The sequence below is a fragment of the Thamnophis sirtalis genome, unplaced genomic scaffold (genome assembly GCF_051295495.1).
Source record: "Thamnophis sirtalis isolate CommonGarterSnake01/CBP01778 unplaced genomic scaffold, rThaSir2_p1.2 scaffold_12, whole genome shotgun sequence".
Classification (NCBI taxonomy): Eukaryota; Metazoa; Chordata; class Lepidosauria; order Squamata; family Natricidae; genus Thamnophis; species Thamnophis sirtalis.
In genome coordinates, this window is record NW_028261392.1 from 57,400,155 (window position 1) to 57,422,654 (window position 22,500).

General features: G+C 41.2%; 1 protein-coding gene across 1 annotated transcript in view; it reads right to left on the reverse strand.

Annotated features, from left to right (window-relative positions):
- The window catches only part of TNR (tenascin R), a 585,927-nt gene that overhangs the window by 84,186 nt on the left and 479,241 nt on the right, over window positions 1–22,500 (reverse strand). The window contains exons 5-8 of the mRNA XM_087726783.1: window positions 18,838–19,101; window positions 12,960–13,075; window positions 8,076–8,226; window positions 3,247–3,516 (exon numbers count right to left, since the gene is read on the reverse strand). Coding sequence (XP_087582909.1) covers window positions 3,247–3,516; window positions 8,076–8,226; window positions 12,960–13,075; window positions 18,838–19,101 — 801 coding nt within the window. The remainder of the gene's footprint in view (window positions 1–3,246; window positions 3,517–8,075; window positions 8,227–12,959; window positions 13,076–18,837; window positions 19,102–22,500) is intronic.

Here is a 22,500-nt window from a genome sequence, read left to right on the forward strand (position 1 = left end):
AGTTCAGCGGTTCAAATCTCACCGGCTCAGGGTTGACTCAGCCTTCCATCCTTCCGAGGTGGGTAAAATGAGGACCCAGATTGTTGGGGGCAATATGCTGACTCTCTGTAAACCGCTTAGAGAGGGCTGAAAGCCCTATGAAGCGGTATATAAGTCTACTGCTATTGCTATTGCTACGGGATTGGGCGGCATACAAATGTTATTAAACTTAAACTTAAACCTTAAACTTCTCTTTCAACCCAATATTCTACCCTCTCTCCTTATGATTGCTTTGTTAGCTGGCTTCTTTTGGAATTAATGATTTTTAATTTCACGTTATTTTCCGAACTGAAAAGGTTGACAGGATGGTGTTTCTCTGCTGTTATGATGAAAGAGGGAGGGCCAAAACGAGTCTATTCAGTAAGTGCCAAAGTCTTAGCATGCCTGTAGAATAATGATGCCACATGCCTGCGAGCTGAGCCTGCTTTTGCCTACAGTTTCTCATTGGCTCACTATAGAGCCATTCATTGATGCAAACTCCAAACTGAACAAACTGTGCTCACTTTTCTGGTAAGAGCAAAGGTTCCGTTAGATTCCCATAGAAGAAAGAGAAGGCTGCAGATGGGTTGGCAAAGGAGATAGCCTTAAAAATGTTCAGTGACAAGAAAGCGGAAAAAAGAAAGTTGGAAATGGAGTTGAAAGATGGAAAATAATGTAGAGTTAGACAACATGTTAAGATGGATGGTTGGTTTCAGTCTAGAAACAGGTTAGTGATCCTTACAACGATCAGGCCATGACTCGACAAATGCGCACACGACAAAAGCGCGCCGACGAAACCGCAGTGAGGAAACCGCAACATCATACAAACGCGCCGACAAAACCGCGCCCACAAAAGCACGATTTCAGTTAAGGTAAGGGTTAGGTTCAGGGTTCGGTTTAGGTTTAGGTTTAGGTTTAGGTTTAGGTTTAGGGTTAGGTTTAGGTTTAGGTTTAGGTTTAGGTTTAGGTTTAGGTTTAGGTTTAGGTTTAGGTTTAGGTTTAGGGTTAGGGTTAGGGTTAGGGTTAGGGTTAGGGTTAGGGTTAGGGTTAGCTTTAGGGTTAGGTTCAGGGTTAGGTTTAGGTTTAGGTTTAGGTTTAGGGTTAGGGTTAGGTTTAGGTTTAGGTTTAGGGTTAGGGTTAGGGTTAGGTTTAGGTTTAGGGTTAGGGTTAGGGTTAGGGTTAGGGTTAGGGTTAGGGTTAGGGTTAGGGTTAGGGTTAGCTTTAGGGTTAGGTTCAGGGTTAGGTTTAGGTTTAGGTTTAGGTTTAGGGTTAGGGTTAGGGTTAGGTTTAGGGTTAGGGTTAGGGTTAGGGTTATTAGGTTGTTATTAGTTGTTCGTTTAAGGAGCGCTTTTGTCGGCGCACTGTTGGCGCTTCTTCGCTCATTTGTCAGCACGATTTTGAGCTCGCGGTTTTCTCACCGCGGTTTCATCGGCGCGCTTTTGTCGAGCGCGCATTTGTCGGTAAACCGGATCAGGCAATATTTGCACTGTTCAAAGCTCATTAGTTTTTTTCAGGAAGAGGGCGAGGTTGAAAAATGAGAAAAGAAATGAACTCTAAAGTTATAATTTTCAAAAGATTATCCGCTGGACCAAAGCCAATTGCAAATAATATTGTAAGTTATTTCTGAACCTAGAATTAAGAGTAGGCAGGGACAGAACTGAAATTAACAAATGTTAAGCTTGTATCATTACTTGTATGCCACACACAGATATATACATATAAAGTTGAGTAGAGGTGAAAGTTAGAATTCAGAAAAAAATATTCTTTGATTTTACAGACAAGTAAATGAAATGTCAGCATGTGGTTATGGATTAAATCTTTGGCATATTTAAGGTTGAAGGATATTTAAATAACTGTAGTCAACTAAAAGTGGAGGTATAATGATGTTAATATGGTAAACATTTGAGTTAAGATATTTGAATTAATATGAATTAATGGAAGAGATGCACCAAAACATGTTGTAACCAGCTGATATACTTTTTTTTATAATATATACCTGTGTTCCCCCCCCCCCTTTTTTTGGTTTCTCTTTTGATTTTTTCTTTTCCCACTGGTGTGGGCATGTATTGTTTAAGAAACAAAAATTATTATTATTATTATTTTTCCTTTTTTAAAAAAATAATAATTATAGTCAAATGAAAATGGATATATGATGATGGTGATATGTATAAATATTTGAGTTAAAATGCTCGAATTAACATGAATTGTGTTTGTTGACTGTGGAAGAGATGCATAAAAGTCTATTTGTAACCAACTAATACACTTTCTATAGCATGTAAAGATGTTGTATTTGTTTTAAATTAAAAATTAAAAATTTTTAATAAAAAAAAGAAAAATATATTCTTACTTACACTTGCAAATGTACTTGCAAAGCAAGCAATTTAAGTGAGCTATTAAATTAAGCGAGTAATTTCATGTAAGAAAGCAAAACTGCTTTTTCTTATCCATAGTTGGAATAAAAGGGGAGAAAACCTGCCTCTTTAAGGCAAAAGCTTTGGAGCCATAGGCCTATCCTGTGACAGTCTACCTTCTTAAGGACATGTTTTTATTATTTTAATGTATTTATTTCAATAGATAGTTTTCCAAGATCTCAGGCAGAGGTTGATTTTGATAAGCCTGAAGATTTTTTAGGTAGAAATGCTAGCATTTTTTCTCAGATTCTTCTAAATGCAAAGAATATCATTCTTGGTATTGGACCTGGGTACTTGAGAGACCGCCTGCTGCCAATTACCTCCACTAGACCGATTAGATCCCACAGATTAGGCCTCCTCCGAATCCCATCCGCCGGCCAGTGTCGACTGGCGACTACCCGGAGGAGAGCCTTCTCTGTGGCTGCTCCGACCCTCTGGAACGAACTCCCCGTGGAGATTCGAACCCTCACCACCCTCCAGGCCTTCCGCAAAGCCCTCAAAACCTGGTTGTTCCGACAGGCCTGGGGCTAAAGAGCTGTTGCCCCCGTCTCGAATGGTATGACTGTTGTGAGTTTTTAATTATATATTGTTATCTTGTTGCTTTTAAATCTTTTTGTCTGTATTCCCTCCCCGGTTCGAGTTGTGCGCCGCCCTGAGTCCCCTTCGGGGGAAAAGGGCGGCATATAAATTTAATAAATTGAATTGAATTGAATTGAATATACCATAACACCAAGGGATGACTCTTCTACCGTACTGAGAGAGAAAGCATAGGGCCAGCATTGCAGCAATGAAATATTCAACTAATGCTTGGTCTTACCTGTTACAAAATGGGTTATTGCAGCATCACTCTCATTAGCACCACGGACAGCAGAGATAGAGACTTCATATCGGGAGCCAGGTCTTAAAGCTTGCATGGAATACTGCCTCAGTGGGGGCTGCAATCGGAAAGTGGATTTCCCCCCTTCTTCATTCTCTAGGCCATATTTCAGTAGAATATAGTCCACTTTAGCCCGGGGTGGAGACCATTCAACAAAGGCCACAGTGTCGGAGACATCGCGAACCAAAATCTGGGTTGGCCCATCAATGACTGGAGACAGTAAGCACGTGAACAAATAGAAAAGAAGAAAGTAATTATTTTGATCACAGGGACAAAAAAAAAAATATCTACATTTGTGGCTGAGTGAAAACCCCTTATAAACATTTTGCACGAAACAGAAAAATGCATTTATAATTTGTGGTTTTGATGATTAGAAAGAAAAGATAACGGAAAAGCTATTACCAGTAGCTGTTTGTGGTAATCATAGAGTAAGAGATAATTTTGTAATTGTACTTATACATGCCACAAAGGAAATCAGAAGTTTCTTCTGTTTTTATCTTTTGTATTCTTTCTTTCTTTCTTCTTTCTTTCTTTCTTTCTTTTCTTTCTTTCTTTCTTTCTTTCTTTCTTTCTTTCTTTCTTTCTCTCTTTCTCTCTTTCTCTTTCTGTTTCTTTTTCTCTTTCTTTCTTTCCTTCCTTCCTTCTTTCTTTCCTTTCTTCACTTTTGCTTTTTTCTTTCTTTCCTACTTCTGCTCTTTATTAATATCTATTAATTTTTTAAAACTGTATATATAGGATAGTTTTAATATAAATTATATATTAAATATATAAAATTTTACAGTTGAAATAAGGGGTTTTGAATATTAGAAGAAGCAATCTATATTCATTGGCAAGTTTATTTCCAGAGGAACCTCACTAGGATAAAAGGAAAAAAATGAGCAGTGACAATCTTGCACATTTTTACTTTTGTGTTTAAATGGTTCAGAGAATGTATATCCAGATAGATTTATTTATTTATTTATTTATTTATTATTATTATTATTATTATTATTATTATTATTATTATTATTATTATTATTTAGTTTTTTATTCAAAAATCTTCATGGGCCCCGAACACTGCATTTAAAGTAAGCAGGGAAATAGATTGGATTGATGCTGATTGTTTAGTTTAGTTTAGTTTAATAACATTTATATGCCGCCCAATCCCGAAGGACTTCGGGCGGCTTACAGTACAGAAATAATCAAAAAAGAAAATAAGATACAGGGAAAGGAAAGATAGATTTAAAATACAACACATCATGCACTCCGTTCTGAATGGGGCTGGACCGTATTTTGGGGTCAACAGCCCCAGGCCTGCCGGGAACAGCCAGGCTTTAATGGCTTTACGGAAGGCCGAGAGAGTGGGAAGGGTCCGGATCTCTGCGGATAGATCATTCCACAGGGGCAGGGCAGCTACAGAGAAAGACCTCCCCCGAGTAGTCGCCAAACGGCATTGCCTGGTCGACGGTACCCGGAGGAGGCCCAGCCTATGAGATCTTATGGGTCGTTGGGAGGTATGTGGCAGGAGGCGGTCCCGCAGATATCCGGGTCCTAAGCCATGTAGGGCTTTAAAGGTAACGACCAGCACCTTGAAGCGCGTTAGGAGACTGATGGGAAGCCAGTGCAGCTCGCAGAGGATAGGTGTAATATGGGTGTACCTAGGTACACCCGATATTGCTCGCGCGGCCGCATTCTGGACCAATTGTAGTCTCCAAACACTCTTCAGGGGCAGCCCCAAGTAAAGCGCATTACAGTAATCAGTACAGTATTGGCATATCCTTACTGCATATATTCACTCTAGTGTTTCATAATGTATAAATGCAGAAGCAAAATATTGCCGAGAACTATGCCTTCTTATTAGTGAAGGAGCTCACTTGAAAACTAAGGACTTTCAGGTGTGGTTGGTGATCCTAAATTTTGTGTATGAAACATAAGGGGAAAAAAGTTGGTCAAAGGTGCCAAGAAAGATTAAAACCAGGTAAAGACATGGAAGTTAAAGAATCCTGTGTGAAATTGTTACATTCTTCTAATAGTTACAAGGGATATTTCTTTTTTTTAAAAAAAAACTCTGTGTAGATTGAGGTGGCACCAACTATTTGTTAGATGTATCCATTGCAACTTAGAATTTCACATACAATAAGGGAGCCAACCTATATATAGAAAGACCCAGTTTGTCTAGTGGTTAAGGCACCAGGCTAGAAAGCAGGAGACTATGAGTTCAAATCCTGCCTTAGCTATGAAAAACAACTTTGGGCCAGTCATTCTTTCTCGCCCAATCCATCTTGCAGGATTGTTGTTGTAGGTTAGGGGTGTCAAACTGGCGGCGTGCGGGACAGATGCGTCACGTGCAGGCCACGCCCACCCCAGCTCTGCGAATAGAAAACACATTGCAAGACATCATGTGATGGCAATGCAATGCGGCGAGTTTGACCCCTGTGCTGTAGGGAAAATAGGAGGAGGAAGATGTGTTGGATACTGTATGTTCAATGTTGTTTCTAAAAATAATGGAGGTGGGATACGAATAAAAATAAATAAATAAATAAATAAATAACTTAAGATTCATTCCATTGTTTTTATTTCTCTGTAATCATTTTTCATTGAGAATATAGAGACATAGCAGAATTACTCATTGCAGTGTATGAACCACTGGTTTCGGATGCCAATTACCTCCCAAAGACCCATTAGATCACACAGTTGGGCCTCCTCCGGGTTCCGTCTACTAGCCAATGTCATCTGGCTACTACCCGGGGGAGGGCCTTATCTGTGGCGGCTCCGGCCCTTTGGAACGAGCTCCCCGCAGAGATTCAGACCCTCACCTCTCTCCAGGCCTTCCGAGAAAAGCCGTTAAAACCTGGCTGTGTCGGCAGGCTTGGGGTCGATGAGTTCCCTTCCCCTCTCGAATCGTGTGGCTGTTGGTCGTTTTTAAATGCCCTGTACTTTTTGCTGTAGTTTTTGTGTTCCCCTTCCCCTCCTTTGGGTTTGTGCGCCGCCCTGAGTCCCGCCGGGAATAGGGCAGCATATAAATAAAATGAACCTTGAACCTTGGATTAGAATCTTTTCAAGTTGGAGATACAATTTGAAAAGCAACTTTACATGAAAAGCTGTGAATTTCATTTAAGGTTGTAACCCTTACTAACTCTAACACTAAAGACACTGAGATGTCAATATGAGGCATTCCTCTAAAAAAATTAGTTTCAATGAGTCTTTTTTCACTCAAGTTGTACAGTATCCCTGGAAGGTCCCGTCAACTCCTGATGACATGTCGCTGGTTTTGTCTTGACAACAAGCATGCTTTAAGCTCCTTTATTCTTACTCATACTGCAAAACACAAGTCAGGGTCAAATCCCAAAGGAAAATAAAGGGAAGGAGACCAATTGTACTCTATCAGCTTTTCTATTGTCATAGCAAGGGATGGCTTTGTTTCTGGACCATTAGGGAGAAAAGTCTCTTAAACCAGTTAAAATGGATAATTGCTTCACATGGCCTATAGATGTCATTGGTAAGCTACATCCTATATGCAGTTCTCTGCTAGATCTGTAAAGGGGAAAAATGTTTGTGTGCAATAAATGTCTATATGTACTTGCTGGTTCCACCACAAAACCGTGAAGCCCTTATCCGTGACAACATAAGTGCGGAGGGCAAATCCGCGCCGTCCGAAGCGCTAAGGAAAAACGTGACCTTACAGCGATGACATAACTGCGGAGAGCAAATCCGCGCCTTCCGAAGCACTCAGCACCCTAACCCTAACCCTAACCCTAACCCTAACCCTAACCCTAACCCTAACCCTAACCCTAACCCCTAACCCTAACCCTAACCCTAACCCTAACCCTAACCCTAACCCTAACCCTAACCCTAACCTAACCCTAACCCTAAACCTAACCCTAAAGCAAACCCCTAAACCTAATCCTAACCCTTACCTTAATTTAAATCGGCTTTCTGCCGCTGCACTGTTTTAAAGCGCCCTTCTGTTGCCGCGCTGTTGTCGCGGTGGTGATGACGTCGCGGCTTTAGCGACGCGGTTGTATCACCGCTATTTTGACGAGCGCGGTTTTGTCGTGCCACGGTACTTGCTGACATGATGAAAGAATAACTAAGGTGTCCATCAGAATTGCAAATTAATATTTAGCACGTTCTCTTTTCTTTAAAGGAAGACCTCCTTGTGTTGTGCAATAGTTGGCATACATATTTTTGCCCGGATCAAGAGTTTCATTAACTCTTTATAATTAGCTTTGCCGATGCATCCTGTGTTGAAGCATTTGCATGGTTTTCTTCTCCCACTCCCCAAAATAGATTTTGCTAAGTGAAGATATGTAATAAGATGACAAGAAACATTTTGAGACAAATGAAATCCTTGCATCTTAGGTGAGAAACTGCTTAACATTGTTGATCTATCCATTCCAGTAAAACGGTTCCAACAATACTTATACAGGTGTTTCTTGTGTCCCACAAATAGAGCATGAAGGACAGAGGTGGGTTCCTACCGGTTCGCACCAGTTCGGTAGAACCGGTTTGTCAAATCTACTGAACCGGTTCGAAGAGGTTCCACCAGTGGACCCGGAAAGCGGGCCACACCTACAGAAGAGGTTCCAAAATTTTTTGAAACCCACCACTGATGAAGGAGAAAGCAAAAGTCTTTTTTATCACTGCATTTATTATTTAAGAGTATATTATTCCTAAACATGATGATTCTTCTTGGAGCAAATTACTTTTTAAATAGTCTTATCCCATCAGGAAAGAAGGCTGGCATTAATTCACAAGCTTACATAAAAAAGTTGGTTAGGGTTACTTACAGGTTGAAACACTGGCTGAAGTGGGTGAACTTCGGGCTTGTTCCTTGAGAGCTACCACGTTGACTGTGTACTCTTCACCTGGTTTCAGGCCAGTCTGATTGAAGGTTGTCATACTACTGGGAAGTTGAGCAATCACACCCCCTTCATTGTCCTACAGACATTAAAAAAACTGATTCAAAGTTAAATAAACTTGGAATTGTCTCCTTGGGCATTACTGAACATCATGTTGCTGTGCACTAAAATTTACTTCCCTTCTCTGCAAAGAAAGAGAAACATCTATACCCCAGCAAACTGGGAGCTATAGTGAATTTACTGTAGTGCAGTGAAAGATTGGCACTCATGAAATGGCAATCTGTAGCAATATAGATTCTAATAATGTATGGCATCTACAACCTTCCAGTGTTCTTTCCTCATTTTTTAAAACACAAAAGAGCATATATGAATAAATCTAAAAAGTGGACACATATGTATAGGAAATTGTATACTTTTGCTAATAAGTAAAAGTATAAGAATGGATTTTCTTTCAATTTTGAGGGGAAAAACAATTGTCCCAATGAGCCGAGGTGGCGCAGTGGTTAAATGCAGCACTTCAGGCTACTTCAGCTGACTGCAGTTCAGCAGTTCGGCTGTTCAAATCCCACTAGGCTCAAGGTTGACTCAGCCTTCCATCCTTCCGAGATGGGAAAAATGAGGACCCGGATTGTTGTTGGGGGCAATATGCTGACTCTGTAAACCGCTTAGAGAGGGCTGAAAGCCCTATGAAGCGGTATATAAGTCTAACTATTGCTATTGCTATTGCTATTGCTAATTTAAATAAATCATAAAGTGAGTATTTATCCAGAGTTGGACCAAATTGCCTATCTATGGGATAAATATATACAGTATATATGCAGGATGTAGGAATATACAATAGAAACTGTAAGGGGGCCTAGGTGTGAAAAAGAAAGGAAAAAAAGAGAGGGAAGGAGAAATAGAAAACTGAGAAAATGAATAACTTTTGTGTGACTGAGAAATCTTTTGCTGATATTTTGTCTGTGTTTGAGAATGAATTACTGTCCCTGGGATTGATGGATGAATTGTTGTGCTTATAGGTATGTTTATGCTATTGTAAATGCAATAGATATCTGGCTGAATTTTCAGTATTTCCTGCAGCATGCTTACAGTATATGCTCAATGTTTTCCCGCCTCCACTAACATTTAAAAACAGGTAATCTTCTTAAAACATACAAAAGTGATTGTTAGTATATTCCAATCCCGCGTAAACCAAGATTTACATGAATAATGTTATACTTTTGTTATCCAAACTTAATACTTAAATGGTGAAGACTGTTCCAGAAGTAGAAACGAAAGCAATTTCTATAAATTTCCTTCAAGCCATGAAACAGAGTGGAGGCAGGAGAACGCTGTTACTATGTAACTTTTATTAATCATTTTAAATATGATTTCATTAAAATGATATAGCAAACTATTAAAGAAATAAAAGTAGCATCTGCTCCGTAAGTTCCAGAAAATTAGTGGCTGGTGACCTGCAGGTTCAGTCCTTTCGTAACATATTTAGGTGAAAAATTCCTTGTGTGTCTAATCACACTTGGCCACTTAAAGTATTCAGTTCAAAATATCTATTCAGCTATGAGTGACAATAGCAATAGCAATAGCAGTTAGACTTATATACCGCTTCATAGGGCTTTCAGCCCTCTCTAAGCGGTTTACAGAGTCAGCATATCGCCCCCCACAGTCTGGGTCCTCATTTCACCCACCTCGGAAGGATGGAAGGCTGAGTCAACCTTGAGCCGGTGAGATTAGAACCGCTGAACTGCAGATAACAGTCAGCTGAAGTGGCCTGCAGTACTGCACCCTAACCACTGCGCCACCTCGGCTCTTCAACAATGTAGTGGTATAAAATAATTATACATAATGATACGTATAGTTGTTTCTTTGCAAATATATTATGAATGAGAAAGCAGAGTAATTCTGACTTTCACTATACTATACATGCAATAATGTAATGATCAAAAAAAGCTTCTGTCTTTTTCATAGAGCAGGGAATTTATAACTACAGTTGGCAGCAAACTACATCCAGAACATCAATCCTGTGATCTTCACTCTATAGTGTGACATCAGCAAAAGGTGGCCTGCTTTATGCATATCAGCTTCTTCCATTACTTGCTGATTTTTTAAAAATTTCTTCTGCCTTTGGTTGATTTGAAAAACACTGACTTTGACTCACTCTCTCTTAACTTTGTCAGCCAAGCATTTCAACTCAAATGCTACTGCCTATCTCTTTAAGGCTCTAAAGAGCCTTTGGTCCAGAGAAGGGTATATAACAAAGCAATATCTCATGTGAAGAAGAACAAAGAGAGAAAAAAAGAGAGAGTTGGATACAGGATCCAAGCAGAGGAAAAGTCACGTAAGCCAGATGAAATCCATTCTAAGGAGATGCTCTACTGAACGGGTGTCAAACTCATATCGTCACTGCATCGTCACGTGACATATTGGGCCAGTATGTGACGTATCCGGGCTGCAAGCCGCAGGTTTAACATCCCTGCTCTACTGTATTAATCCTGTCCAAAGACAGAGCCAAGGCTAGCTCTATTGAGGATAATTCTAGAAAGAAGGATCTATTAACAAACGACCAAGTCAAATTTCTGCTTTAATTCAGGAACGTGTGAATAAGTTGATAATGCAGACATCAGTGGAAAAGGAATATAGTTGGGTAAATGTATCAATAAAGGGAAGTTCCAAGATGATAATCAAGAAAATCCCTTTTTTTTCTTCTTTTTTCTTTAATTTCGTTGGTTTTAATATATTTTAGATTGTGTTTGATAAAAAGCTATACCGTGTACGGGCTCTGGGAAGTCGGGGGGGGGGAAGGGAGGTGGGGTCATAGGGGGGAGGGGGGGAGGGGGGAAATATAGTATGTGCCAGATTTTAAAGTAACATGATTGCACTTGTATACTGTTGCATTTTTAATGCTAGTGTAAAAATAAGAAGCTGAATATATTGATAGATAGAAGAAATACACCGAAGGGAGGAGTAGAGGGAAAGAAGAAAGAGGGGTAGAGAGGGTGGGAGAGAGGATCGGAAGGAGGGTGAGGTGGAAGGGAGGGAGTGTATTGGGAGAAAGGAATGATAGAGGGAGAGGGGAAGTAGGAGAGGGGAATGTTGGAGGGGAGAAAGGAAAGTTGGAGGGGGGTGAAAGAAAGGGTGTATGGAGGGTTGAAGTGGTATTTGGGCTTGTATTTTGGGGAGTATTTTTGACAAGGATGACGGTAGTTATTGTTCAATGTTATATGGCCCCGGTTATGCACAGTATATAAGTGACTGTATGAATTGAAAATGAAAATGAAAATAAAACATTTGAACAATAAGAAAATCCCAGTGACATTAAGAACTCCAAAACCAAACAGTGTTGCTTCCAATATACATTATTAAGAATCACTATTCTATGAAGCTTTCTGTTGCAACTTTATTCCTTATCTTGCTCTTTATAAGGCACCTTCAATTTGATGGTTTAGTGTCCTTCAGTCTCTTTTCCTAAGCAAGTTACCTATACTGGACTTTTGAAGAATTAAGCCTTATAGCTCTTGTATGCAGATTTAGCAGATTTCTCTTTTCCAAAAGCAGATGTTTTCCCCTCAACCAGAAACTTAACTCTAAATTCTACTGTTGGAACCAATTGGGATCCAATTTCACAGGCGTTTTGGATGTTATTTTGGCCAAAACATCCTTATGGTCCTGAACAGATTGTAACTAGGTAAGACATAACTCTAATGATTTTTCAGCATCACGTTGTAATTGGTTTATTCTCCTTAATGATAGGCTGTCCCTGAGCAATATCCCATCATGCACGCAGGGAGAGAAAAGCATTAAGGCATCAACTACCTGAATTGAAGTTGGGAAAACCTCTCACTTCTTCTACCAGTTCAGTAACATTTTCTCTGATAGGGATCATGGCCTCTCTATCACTTTCTAATCTGTACTCTAAGCCTTCTAAATGCCCCTTTGAACCTGTGTTCAAGCTTAAATGTTACTGCTGAACCTTGAAATCTTTAACTATTTCAATGTCAACTGAATGTAAGTTGAATAAGGTTGCTCCTTTCCTGCTAATGTATGCCCACCCTCAATAAATTGCATATTGAAATTAAAGTTTCTCCTGGGTCTTTGTTCACTTTTTTATTTTTCCTCTAGTGCTGTACATATATTTCCCCAGCCTATGTACCAAAGATGACATAACATGAGATTTCTCCACATGTTTGGATAACAACTACTTGTACTTATATGTACGGGGTACAATATAAGGAAACGAGATGTAAATTGTAAACGGTGATTTGGAAAGAAGGATAGAAAACTTTGTTATTAAACATTATGGATGTTTAGCTAGAATAGGACATAAGGATTTAGTGTCATTGGAGGATTTTAGAAATAGTAAATGAAATGCCAGTATGTGGTTATATATTAAATCTTGATATATTTTATGATGATGGACGTTTAAACCAGTGTTTCTCAACCTTGGTGACTTTCAGTCCTGTGGACTTCAACTCCCAGAATTGGGGATTCTGGGAGTTGAAGTCCAAAGGACTGAAAGTCGCCAAGGTTGGGAAACACTGGTTTAAACAACTATAGTCAAATGAAAATGGAGGTGTGACGATGGTAACGTGTATAAATATCTGAGTTAAAATACTTGAGTTAATATGAATTATGCTTGATGACTGTGGAAGAGATGCACAAAAGTCTTTTATAACCAACTGATACACTTTCTACAGTATGTAAGAAAAGAAGATTGTATGTATTGTGTTTGTTTTGAAAATTAAAAATTAAAAAACACTGATTAAGAAAAAACCATTATTTCTAATAAAAGGATATTTCCAAAGTCAAGACTGCTACCTTGGGGATGAAGCTGATCTCCCAGCCATCAAAGGAGAAGGAGAAGGGCTCCCATTCCATCTCAACAGTGGTCTCTGTGATAGTTTTGAACTGCAGTCCTCGTGGAGTAGAGAGTTCTGAAATACAGAGATGCAGATAAGAGATGGGGAATACAATCTTTCTGTAGTTCAGGCTTAACTCTCTTCCTCACCACATACTCAAATGTCTATTTTCCATTGTCCAAAGTACATAACTGGGAGACATCCTGCTTCAATAAAGCAAATAGAACACTTATACTGTGTACTCATAACCCCGGGGAGGGACTGGTGGAAATAAGACAAAGAAAAGTATCTCTCTACTTCTTGAAAGCACCCTACTAATTGAAAGAATCCAAGTTATTGCAAATGGAGCAGTTTTGTGAACAGTAGGGAGATTTTCCCCAGGGGTAACACTTCAGCATGGAGCAAGGATATTTGCAGAAGATTAATTATGTCCACAATGATATCCCGAACAAGCTCTATGGGTCAGTGATGCACTAATGCAAAAGTTAGTTGCATAATCAAGATAATGAAGATGAAAGAGGCTAACTGTTCTCCATGTTTCTTTACAATTGCTAATGACAAATCCATTTGGCAGAGTGCCACAACCCTTCCTGACCGAAAGCTCAGAATATTCATAATTGTCAGCTCCAAGCTGCAATTGCCTGTAATTCATACTTTTCAGTTGTATCTTGATGATATCATAGCCAGAAAGTGTTAATCTATATGTAGAAATGGGAGCTATTTGGTTTTAATCAAGTGAATTGAATAGATGTCAGTTGAGACATTTTTCTCTTGCCTATCCCTCGTTTTAATGCAAGAAACTCAGTGAGAAAAACGTTGGAAAGGCTTTATGAATGCCGCAGGCAGTACCAATAAAACTGTGTCTATGTGTATGTGTGCACAACTTTCTTTCCACTGAAAGATGAATTTCATCATGATATTTAAGATCGATTGATTTACAACTATCTTAAATCATCTCCCTTTCCATACAATGGCATAATTTTAAAACATATGTTAGCTGAAGGTTGCAAACTTTTTAATCACCCCCCCAAAAAAACTATATCCTTAGCAGTCACTTGATGTGTTGACAGCAAAGACGACTGAGCTTATCTCTGTGATATGAAAACTTCAATACCTCTAATTCAAGCTGCTACTATACTCATATAACAGTGGTGGGTTTGCACTGGTTTTACTATCAGTTTGCTTGTGGGTGCTCTCTCTCTCATGCGTGTGATGTTTCTGCGCATGTGCAGAAGCTTCTGTGCATGCACAGAAGAGTCCGGGCGGGTGGGTGGAGCCTCCCGCCGCCACCACTACCGGTTCGGCCAAACCAGGCCAAACCGGGCCGAACCAGGAGCAACTCAGCTATGTCATACAAGCAGCCCCCCCCCCCCGGCAATCTTAATGGACTTTAATTCCCAAGCACTGCTGTAACCCAAAATTTGTCAGCAGATATGATCTGAGATGAAACAGACCTAATTATGCAAGGATGCTAATGTTGTTTCCAATAGGTTTCCAACATCTGATTGACTTTTTATTTTTTTTTTATTTTTTTTTAAATATAATTTTTATTAAACATTATTACCTTTAAAAAACAAGAAGAAAAATACAACGACATAAATACAACGACATAAGCAAGACAAATCATACATAACAATATAAAGTAAAACATACAGATACAAATGCCGTTTTAGACATACAACCCCCCCTCCCCCCCACGGTGACAGTCATTCACAGCCCAGTTTTTTCTTTCTTTCCTCATTATTAGGTCTCTAAGCCACATCTTCTCATTGCAAGATTCAGGGATCTATTACGGTACCTATGTTAACTTTCCCCATTTTAAGTCCCTGCTGTTCTCCTAGTCGCCCACATATACCATAGGTTCCAGCTAAGATAATGTTCTGTTTCTCCTTTGTCCCTCAGCCAACCCGTCATTCTGTCCATTTCTGCACATTCGTAGATCTTTTTAATTATAGCATCTTCCGACGGTATAGTGGTGGATTTCCAAAATTGTGCATAGGTTATTCTTGCGGCCACAATTATATGCAGGCTCAAGTGCCATATTGAACTGCTTATGTTATCTGGTTTGATGCTTAGTAACAGGTTCTCAGGTCTCCATTCAATGTTTGCCCCGGTAACCTCTTTTAACCATTTTTTAATCCTTTTCCAATATTTCGTGGCCTCAGTACAGGACCACCAAATATGATAGATTTGTGAACAGATATGATCTGAGATGAAACAGACCTAATTATGCAAGGATGCTAATGTTGTTTCCAATAGGCTTCCAACATCTGATTGACTTTTTAAATTACTAACTCAGTATTCCTGCGGAATGAAAGGATTGTAATGGGACTTGGATTTCAATGATTTTGAAAATCACATGAATAGTGGTGTTGTCTCTCAGAGTTGAAACTTTTCAGTTAATCCTGATAAATAGAACCTCGAAAGGTTGCCATACCTTGATTTGTGTTCTATAATGTGATACCTCTCTGCTAAGATTCAGATTGGTTTGATAATCTTATTTGCCTTTCTCAACTCCCCTTTTTGGATATCAGTCATATCCATCAACTAATTTTTCTTCCAAACAGAGCAATTCATTGCTTGCACAGAATTCTGCTGTTTCGTCTTCATGAAGCTTATGGGTCCAAGGGAAGCCAACCACCTATTCATACACCTATAATGAGGTTTGCTACATAGTAAATTCCTGGAGCTATTAACTCCATATACCCTTCCCAAGGTAGCTAGCCATATAAGAGTTGTGGCGTATTCTCTTGAGTGTTGCTTCCTTTGATTCACACTGCCTGCTGTGGGATACCCTTGAAGTCATACCTGTTGCTGCAGGTAGAAAAAAACCCAAGTTTATTATAAATTGGGGAAGGGCTCAATGAATACCTTACTGTTGTGGCCCAGTAGGAGCTGTTGGAGCTGCCACCAGACTCCGACAGCGAGGGGCCCTATGAGTCGGCTTTGGAGGATGTGGAGGACCCTGGACAGGGTTCTGACTCTGAGCAGGGCGCAGAGAGGCTGGTTGGCCACCAGGAGGTGCCTGAGCCTTGGACCAGTGGGGAGGAGACAAGGGAGTCTGATTTGGACGTCAGCAGTGGGGAGGAGCCAAGGAAGTTGTTCCTAGATGCACGGCACCAGAGAGCTAATAGGCGTAAGGAACAATTACACAATTACAGGAGGTAATCGCACTCAGCTGGTGGTCATTAGGCTCCTCTCCAGACTATAAAAGGACTGCTTGTGCACATGGCCTTTTTGCAGAAGTCAACGCATTAACTAATGTTGGAGAACAGTATTGTGAACTTGGCAGGCTGGATTGCTGCCACAGCTTATCTGTGCTGGATTGCTGCCCAAGCTTGTCTGTGCCGGTTTGCTGCCAAGGACCTGTCTTTCTGTTAATTAAATGCCGTAACTTATCTTTGGCTCGGAGTGTGTGTTGGTGTGGGACGAGGAGGGTCAGAACATCTTACATAGTGTAACATCACAGAATTTTCAGTTTCTCAGTCTGTGACTGAGTCTGATTGACTCAGTCTGTGACCTGGCATTCCGAAGGTTATATTTGCTCCACATTCCTCCCCACCATCCCAAAGTGACTTTCTTATAGTCAAAGCGAGCACTGCAGTTCTGTGACGTGAATTTATATTAGTTTGGCCTTAACTGGTTGATTGGAATCAGAGCATAATCTGTCCCGCAAACACCACACAACAAAGTCAGCCTATAATTAGGGAGAGTGGCAGCTGTTTCAACCAACAAATGTGAGGGTTAGGATACAACACCAGCAGAAGACTTGGAGGACAAAGCTATGTGCAGCAAGCAGCCTGGTCTGGTTTGGCCATCCTAAATGAGCTTGCTGTTGGCAGCTGCAGGAAAGTTTAAAGCCTTGTTGCTTGGATTCTGCAAGCTATCATTTTTTGCCAGGCAGCAAAATATCTCAATCAGTCCACTTTAATAGGTAGAGCATGACTGTTCCAAGCTTGTACTGTCCAGGTTCCACTTGGATTTAAATAAATCATTTTGTGAGGAAACATATAAATACTCAGCCTGAGCAAGGATGCATGAATATTTTCTGGAACCAAAGAATTTGTGAAACCAATTTTTCCAGTATGTCAATCACATCATACCGTGATCCGACAAATGCGCGCCCGACAACAGTGCGCCGACAAAACCGTGGCGATAAAACCGCAACGTCGACAGGGTGCCCACAAAGGCGCGTGGACAAAAGAGCACTGACAGAAGCGCGATTACGGTTAAGGTAAGTGTTAGGGTAAGGGTAAGGGTAAGGGTTAGGTTTAGGGTTAGGGTTAGGGTTAGGGTTAGGGTTAGGTTTAGGGTTAGGTTTAGGGTTAGGGTTAGGGTTAGGGTTAGGTTTAGGGTTAGGTTTAGGGTTAGGTTAGGGTTAGGTTTAGGGTTAAGTTTAGGGTTACCTTTAGGGTTAGGTTTAGAGCCCGCTTCTGTCGGCTCACTGTTGTTAGCACGCTTCTGCGCTTATTCGTCAGCGCGATTTTGAACTTGTGGTTTTCTCCCTGCGGTTTCGTCGGTGCGCTTTTGTTGAGCGCGCATTTGTCGGTGAACCACATCATACAACATATGACAGATTTTATGGGACCAGCCCCCTTGGGCTTATTCAACATATCTACCAAGCAATGTATAGCAAGGAACTAGGGCAAGCAGTTGTAATAAGGGAAGAAAACCAAAATTCTGTTTGGAAATGTGATATAGAAATTTGGAAATCCCAGGGACCCCAATAATAACTGAGATGGTTGACTTCATTGGTCATTTTACCAAGCTCTTTTAATTTCTTTGCTATTCTTACAGATGTGTTTTCCAAATGAAATTTTTCCATATTGATTTGGTTAAGATATGTTGAAACTGACGCCAAATCCCTAAATTTTATTATAATCTTCAGCTATAATTAATAAACAGAACTACCTAGAATGCGTTTCATTCTCTCAAAGCAAAACAGAACAATTGATCCTTTGCTACAGGTTTCCTCAACAATCATTCCATAGGGGCGCATCATATCTGCAACCAATCACCTACAAACAGAGACTTCTTTGTGCTTTAATCTTCAACCTTTTTAAATCCAGGAAAAGGCATGTCCTTAAAATCTCTTTTTAAAAACTTCTCTCAATTGTAGGTTGGTTATAGGTTTATTAAACTTGTATGCCACCCTATTCGCAGAGGGACTCAGGGTGGCTAACAAACCAGAAGGGAATGGGAACAATACAGAAAAAACAAAAAGACAGAGGACAAAATACAGACGACAGTTTAAAACTCTCAACCGCCACAACAATTCGAGTGGGGATGGGAACTCATCAGCCCCAGGCCTGCCGGAACAGCCAGGTCTTGACGGCTTTGCGGAAAGCCTGAAGGGTGGTGAGGGTCCGAATCTCCATGGGGAGATTGTTCCAGAGGGCCGGAGCAGCCACAGAGAAGGCCCTCCTCCGGGTGGTTGACAGTCGACACTGGCCGGCGGATGGAATTCGGAGGAGGCCTAGTCTGTGGGATCTAATAGGTCTTTGGGAGGTGATTGGCAGGAGACGGTCTCTCAAGTACCCAGGTCCAATACCATGTAGGGCTTTATAAGTAACAACTAGCACCTTGAAGCGTGTCTGGAGGCCAATAGGCAGTCAGTGCAGCTCGCGGAGGATAGGTGTAACGTGGGTGTACCGAGGTGCACCCACAATCGCTCGCGCGGCTGCATTCTGGACAAGCTGAAGTCTCCGAATGCTCTTCAAGGGCTGCCCCATGTAGAGCGCATTACAGTAGTCCAGTCTTGAGGTCACAAGGGCGTGAGTGACTGTGAAATCTGAAATGGCAATCCAGGCTGCAGAATTAGGGTGGAGAATACTTACGGGTGGCTACCTTGACTCCAACCGGGGCACTGAGCACTTCACTGATAACAGCATAGATGCTGATGTTGTATGTCAGGCCTGGCTCCAACTCCTTCAGAGTGACAGTGCTCCAGTCACCCGGTACCCGTTGCTGGAGCTGCAAGCCCCCTGGCACAGCTGGCTGGTAGGAAATGACATATTCAGTCACAGCCATTGGGCCATCCCATTCCAGGTCAATCGATTGGTCTCTGACTGCAGCCACTTGCAGACTCTCGGGAGGAGCAACTGGAGGTGGGGAGGAGAGAGAGAAGGAGACAATTTTCAAATGTGATTCACCAATCTCCTCAAACTACTCTTCGACATCGGTTTCCCCCTTGTCCAACTCACTGAGATTCTGATACTGAGCACCTTACTTTGGGAGTATATTCTATTGAATTCAATGGAAAATATTTCTAAGTCAAATGGCACAATGGCAACATTATTTGCGTGACCCGACAAAAGGGCAAACGACAAAACCGCGCCCGACTAAACCGCATCGCTAAAACCGCGACGTCATCAGCGCGGCGACAACAGCGCGGAGACAGAAGGACGCTTTACAAGAGTGCGTTGGCAGAAAGCCGATTTAACTTAAGGTAAGGGTTAGGTTTAGGGTTAGGTTTAAGGTTAGGTTTAGGGTTAGGTTTAGCGTTACGTTTAGGGTTAGGGTTAGGTTTAGGTTTAGGGTTAGGTTTAGGGTTAGGTTTAGGGTTAGGTTTAGGGTTAGGTTTAAGGTTAGGTTTAGGGTTAGGTTTAGGGTTAGGTTTAGGGTTAGGTTTAGGGTTAAGTTTAGCATTACATTTAGCGTTACATTTAGGGTTAGGTTTAGGGTTAGGGTTAGGTTTAGTTTTACAGCGCGCTTCTGTCGCCGCGCTGTTGTGGGCGCGATTCAGCGCTCATTCGTCGGAGCGCTTTAGAACACGTGGTTTTGTCACCGCGGTTTAGTCAGGCGCGGTTTTGTCGTTCGCCCTTTTGTCGGTGAACCATTATTTGTACATGTTCCTACAATCAATATGGATTTGCCTTCATCCATATATTTTAATGGAGCCACCATAATTCCTCTTCTCTGATGAAATCTCTTGATGCAAGGTCTTTGCAAGGGCATTTTATTTTATTAAATATTCACTTAGATATCTGTTCTGACCCCCACCTTGTCCCTTCAGAAACGAAAGCCAAACAGAACGTTCAAAGGAATGTTTTTTTTATCAGTCCCGGCTCTTGCTGGCTGCGAGCCCAAATTAAACACAGATAAATGCTCTGGCAAAAGTCCTCACTCATAAACTACTACAAAACAGGATTATATAAATCAAGTCACTTATCCAAGTGCTTTTTCTCGATGGTTGCACACGAACGGAGAACGTTGACTTCTGCAACCAGGGCGTGGCACCATCAGTCACTTTTATCTGCAGGAGGAGACCCTAATGAGCAACAGCTGCTCATTATCTCCTGTGAGTCCTCAATTGTTCCTTACGTGGGTCAGCCCTTCTCCTGCGTGCATCCTGAAACAACTGACAGGAGGTTTCTGTGTCAGCCTCTCTTGTCTCCTCCCCACTGATCCAAGGCTCAGTCATTACCTGGGGACCAACTAGTCTCTCTGAGCCCTGCTCGGAGTCAGAACCCTGTCCAGGGCCCTCCACCTCCTCCAGGCCTGACTCATAGGGCCCCTCGCTGTCAGAGTCTAATAGTAGCTTCAAATGCTCCTGCCGAGCCACAACAGATATCGATTAAACAAATGCATTGCACAAAGCAGGTTTAAGCCTTAGTTAAAGTTAAGTATCAGTGTTGTGTTTGTATGTCCTGCTCATTGTGGGGGGGCACCTTTCAGGTAGATTTGGGACTTGGGAAATCCTATTTTTAATTCATAGCTTATATTGTATCTTGCCATAGAAATTTCTTCTAACAGACAATCCATTTAGGTCCAAATAAAAGTCCCATAAATTGTGTTTCTTCTTTGCACAGTATTCTTTTGGGGTGGCTTTGGGTTTAACCAACAATGCCATTCTCCATTGCCATGCTCTTTCCAGCATTCCACTTGTTATATGCATATGTGCAGGATTTTACACGCATATTTTCTTTTACATAGTATAATATATAAACATTCCAGGATTTCAAAATATTACAGCTGCATCAGTTTATGACTAGCTCTGTTTCTGTCTCTGTCTTTCATTGTTTGCGACACTTTGGAAAGCGAGCTATGCTGCCTTTGCAGTCCTTGTTCACATCTTTCAATTATTTTTTAAGGGTGCAAGGCGGCTTCATATGGTAAGATGTGCTTGCGCACACAATTCCCCATCCGGATTCAGATTCAAATAGAATGATAATAACTGATCTTTTAAAGCTATCTTGGGTAGCTATGAAGATCAGAAGCATGCTTTTTTAAAAGTGAAAGTTCAGAATTTTGGGAATCTAAATGTAAATGTGGGACAGTTGCCAAGCCCCCAATCACAATAACATGATTTCAGGCATGCTGTGACAACTGTAAGTGTGGTCATAACAGAGATGGGTTCCTACCAGTTTGCACCAGTTCGGTAGAACCGGTTCGTCAAATCTACCGAACCGGTTAGAAGAGGTTCCACCAGTGGACCCGGAAAGCAGGCCACACCTACAGAAGAGGTTCCAAAATTTTTTGAAACCCACCACTGGTCCTTGGATATGATTATTCTACACTATCAAGCTCATATTTATAAAACTCAGTGCCTCTGTGAAAGATAAGGATGACTACTGCGTTTGTGATGCAATCAGAACATTGCGTGTGTTGAAGTTGTTTCAACGCAAACCAAAGATGCCTTTTAAAAAAAAGTTTACATCATATTCTTATGCATGCCAGTGCTGTGTGTGAGGTAATTTAAGATGGTTCTGACAAGTGTCGTCGGCATCTTCATATCCGGTCACATGGGCAGCAAGCCACTCCCATCCGGTCACATGGGCAGCAAGCCACTCCCACAAAGGAGGCCACACCCACAGAGTAGGTTCGAACAATTTTTGAAACCCACCACTGGGTCATAAGTATCTTTTTCAGTGCTACCATAATTTCAAACAGTTGTTAAATGAATGGTAATTAAGTGAAGGCTAACAGTATAAAATACAGTATCACTAGAAGCAATATCTGCACATCATCAAGATGGAGAGAGAGGAGGAAATCTGGGAGTTGAAGTCCACAAGTCTTAAAGCTGTCAAGTTTGAACACCCCTGGGAGTTTTTTTTCTAAAGGGTTAGGGGTGCAAGGGTCTTGTAACTTGACAGCTTTAAGACTTGCGTGCTTCAAATGCCAGAGTTTCTGAGCCAACATTTTGGTTGCTAAGCAAGAGTGTTGTTAAGTGAGTTTCACCACATTTTATAAGTTGCCCACGCCCACCCAGTCGCACGACTGCCAAGCCACTCCCATTCAGTCACATGGCTGGCAAACCACTCCCACAAAGCAGGCCACACCTACTGAAGAGGTTCTAAAAAATTTTGAAACCCACCACTGCAGGGGAGGGAGGGAGGGAGAGAGAAAGAGAGAGAGAGGGAAGGAGGGAGGGAGAAAGGGAGGGGAGGGCACTGTATTACTTAACTGATGAATGGCAGAAATTATCCAACAAGCGAAGTGTTCAATCCTACGCTTGATGAGCTGCCTAAGCTTATCGTACCACATGCCATGAGTTGGTC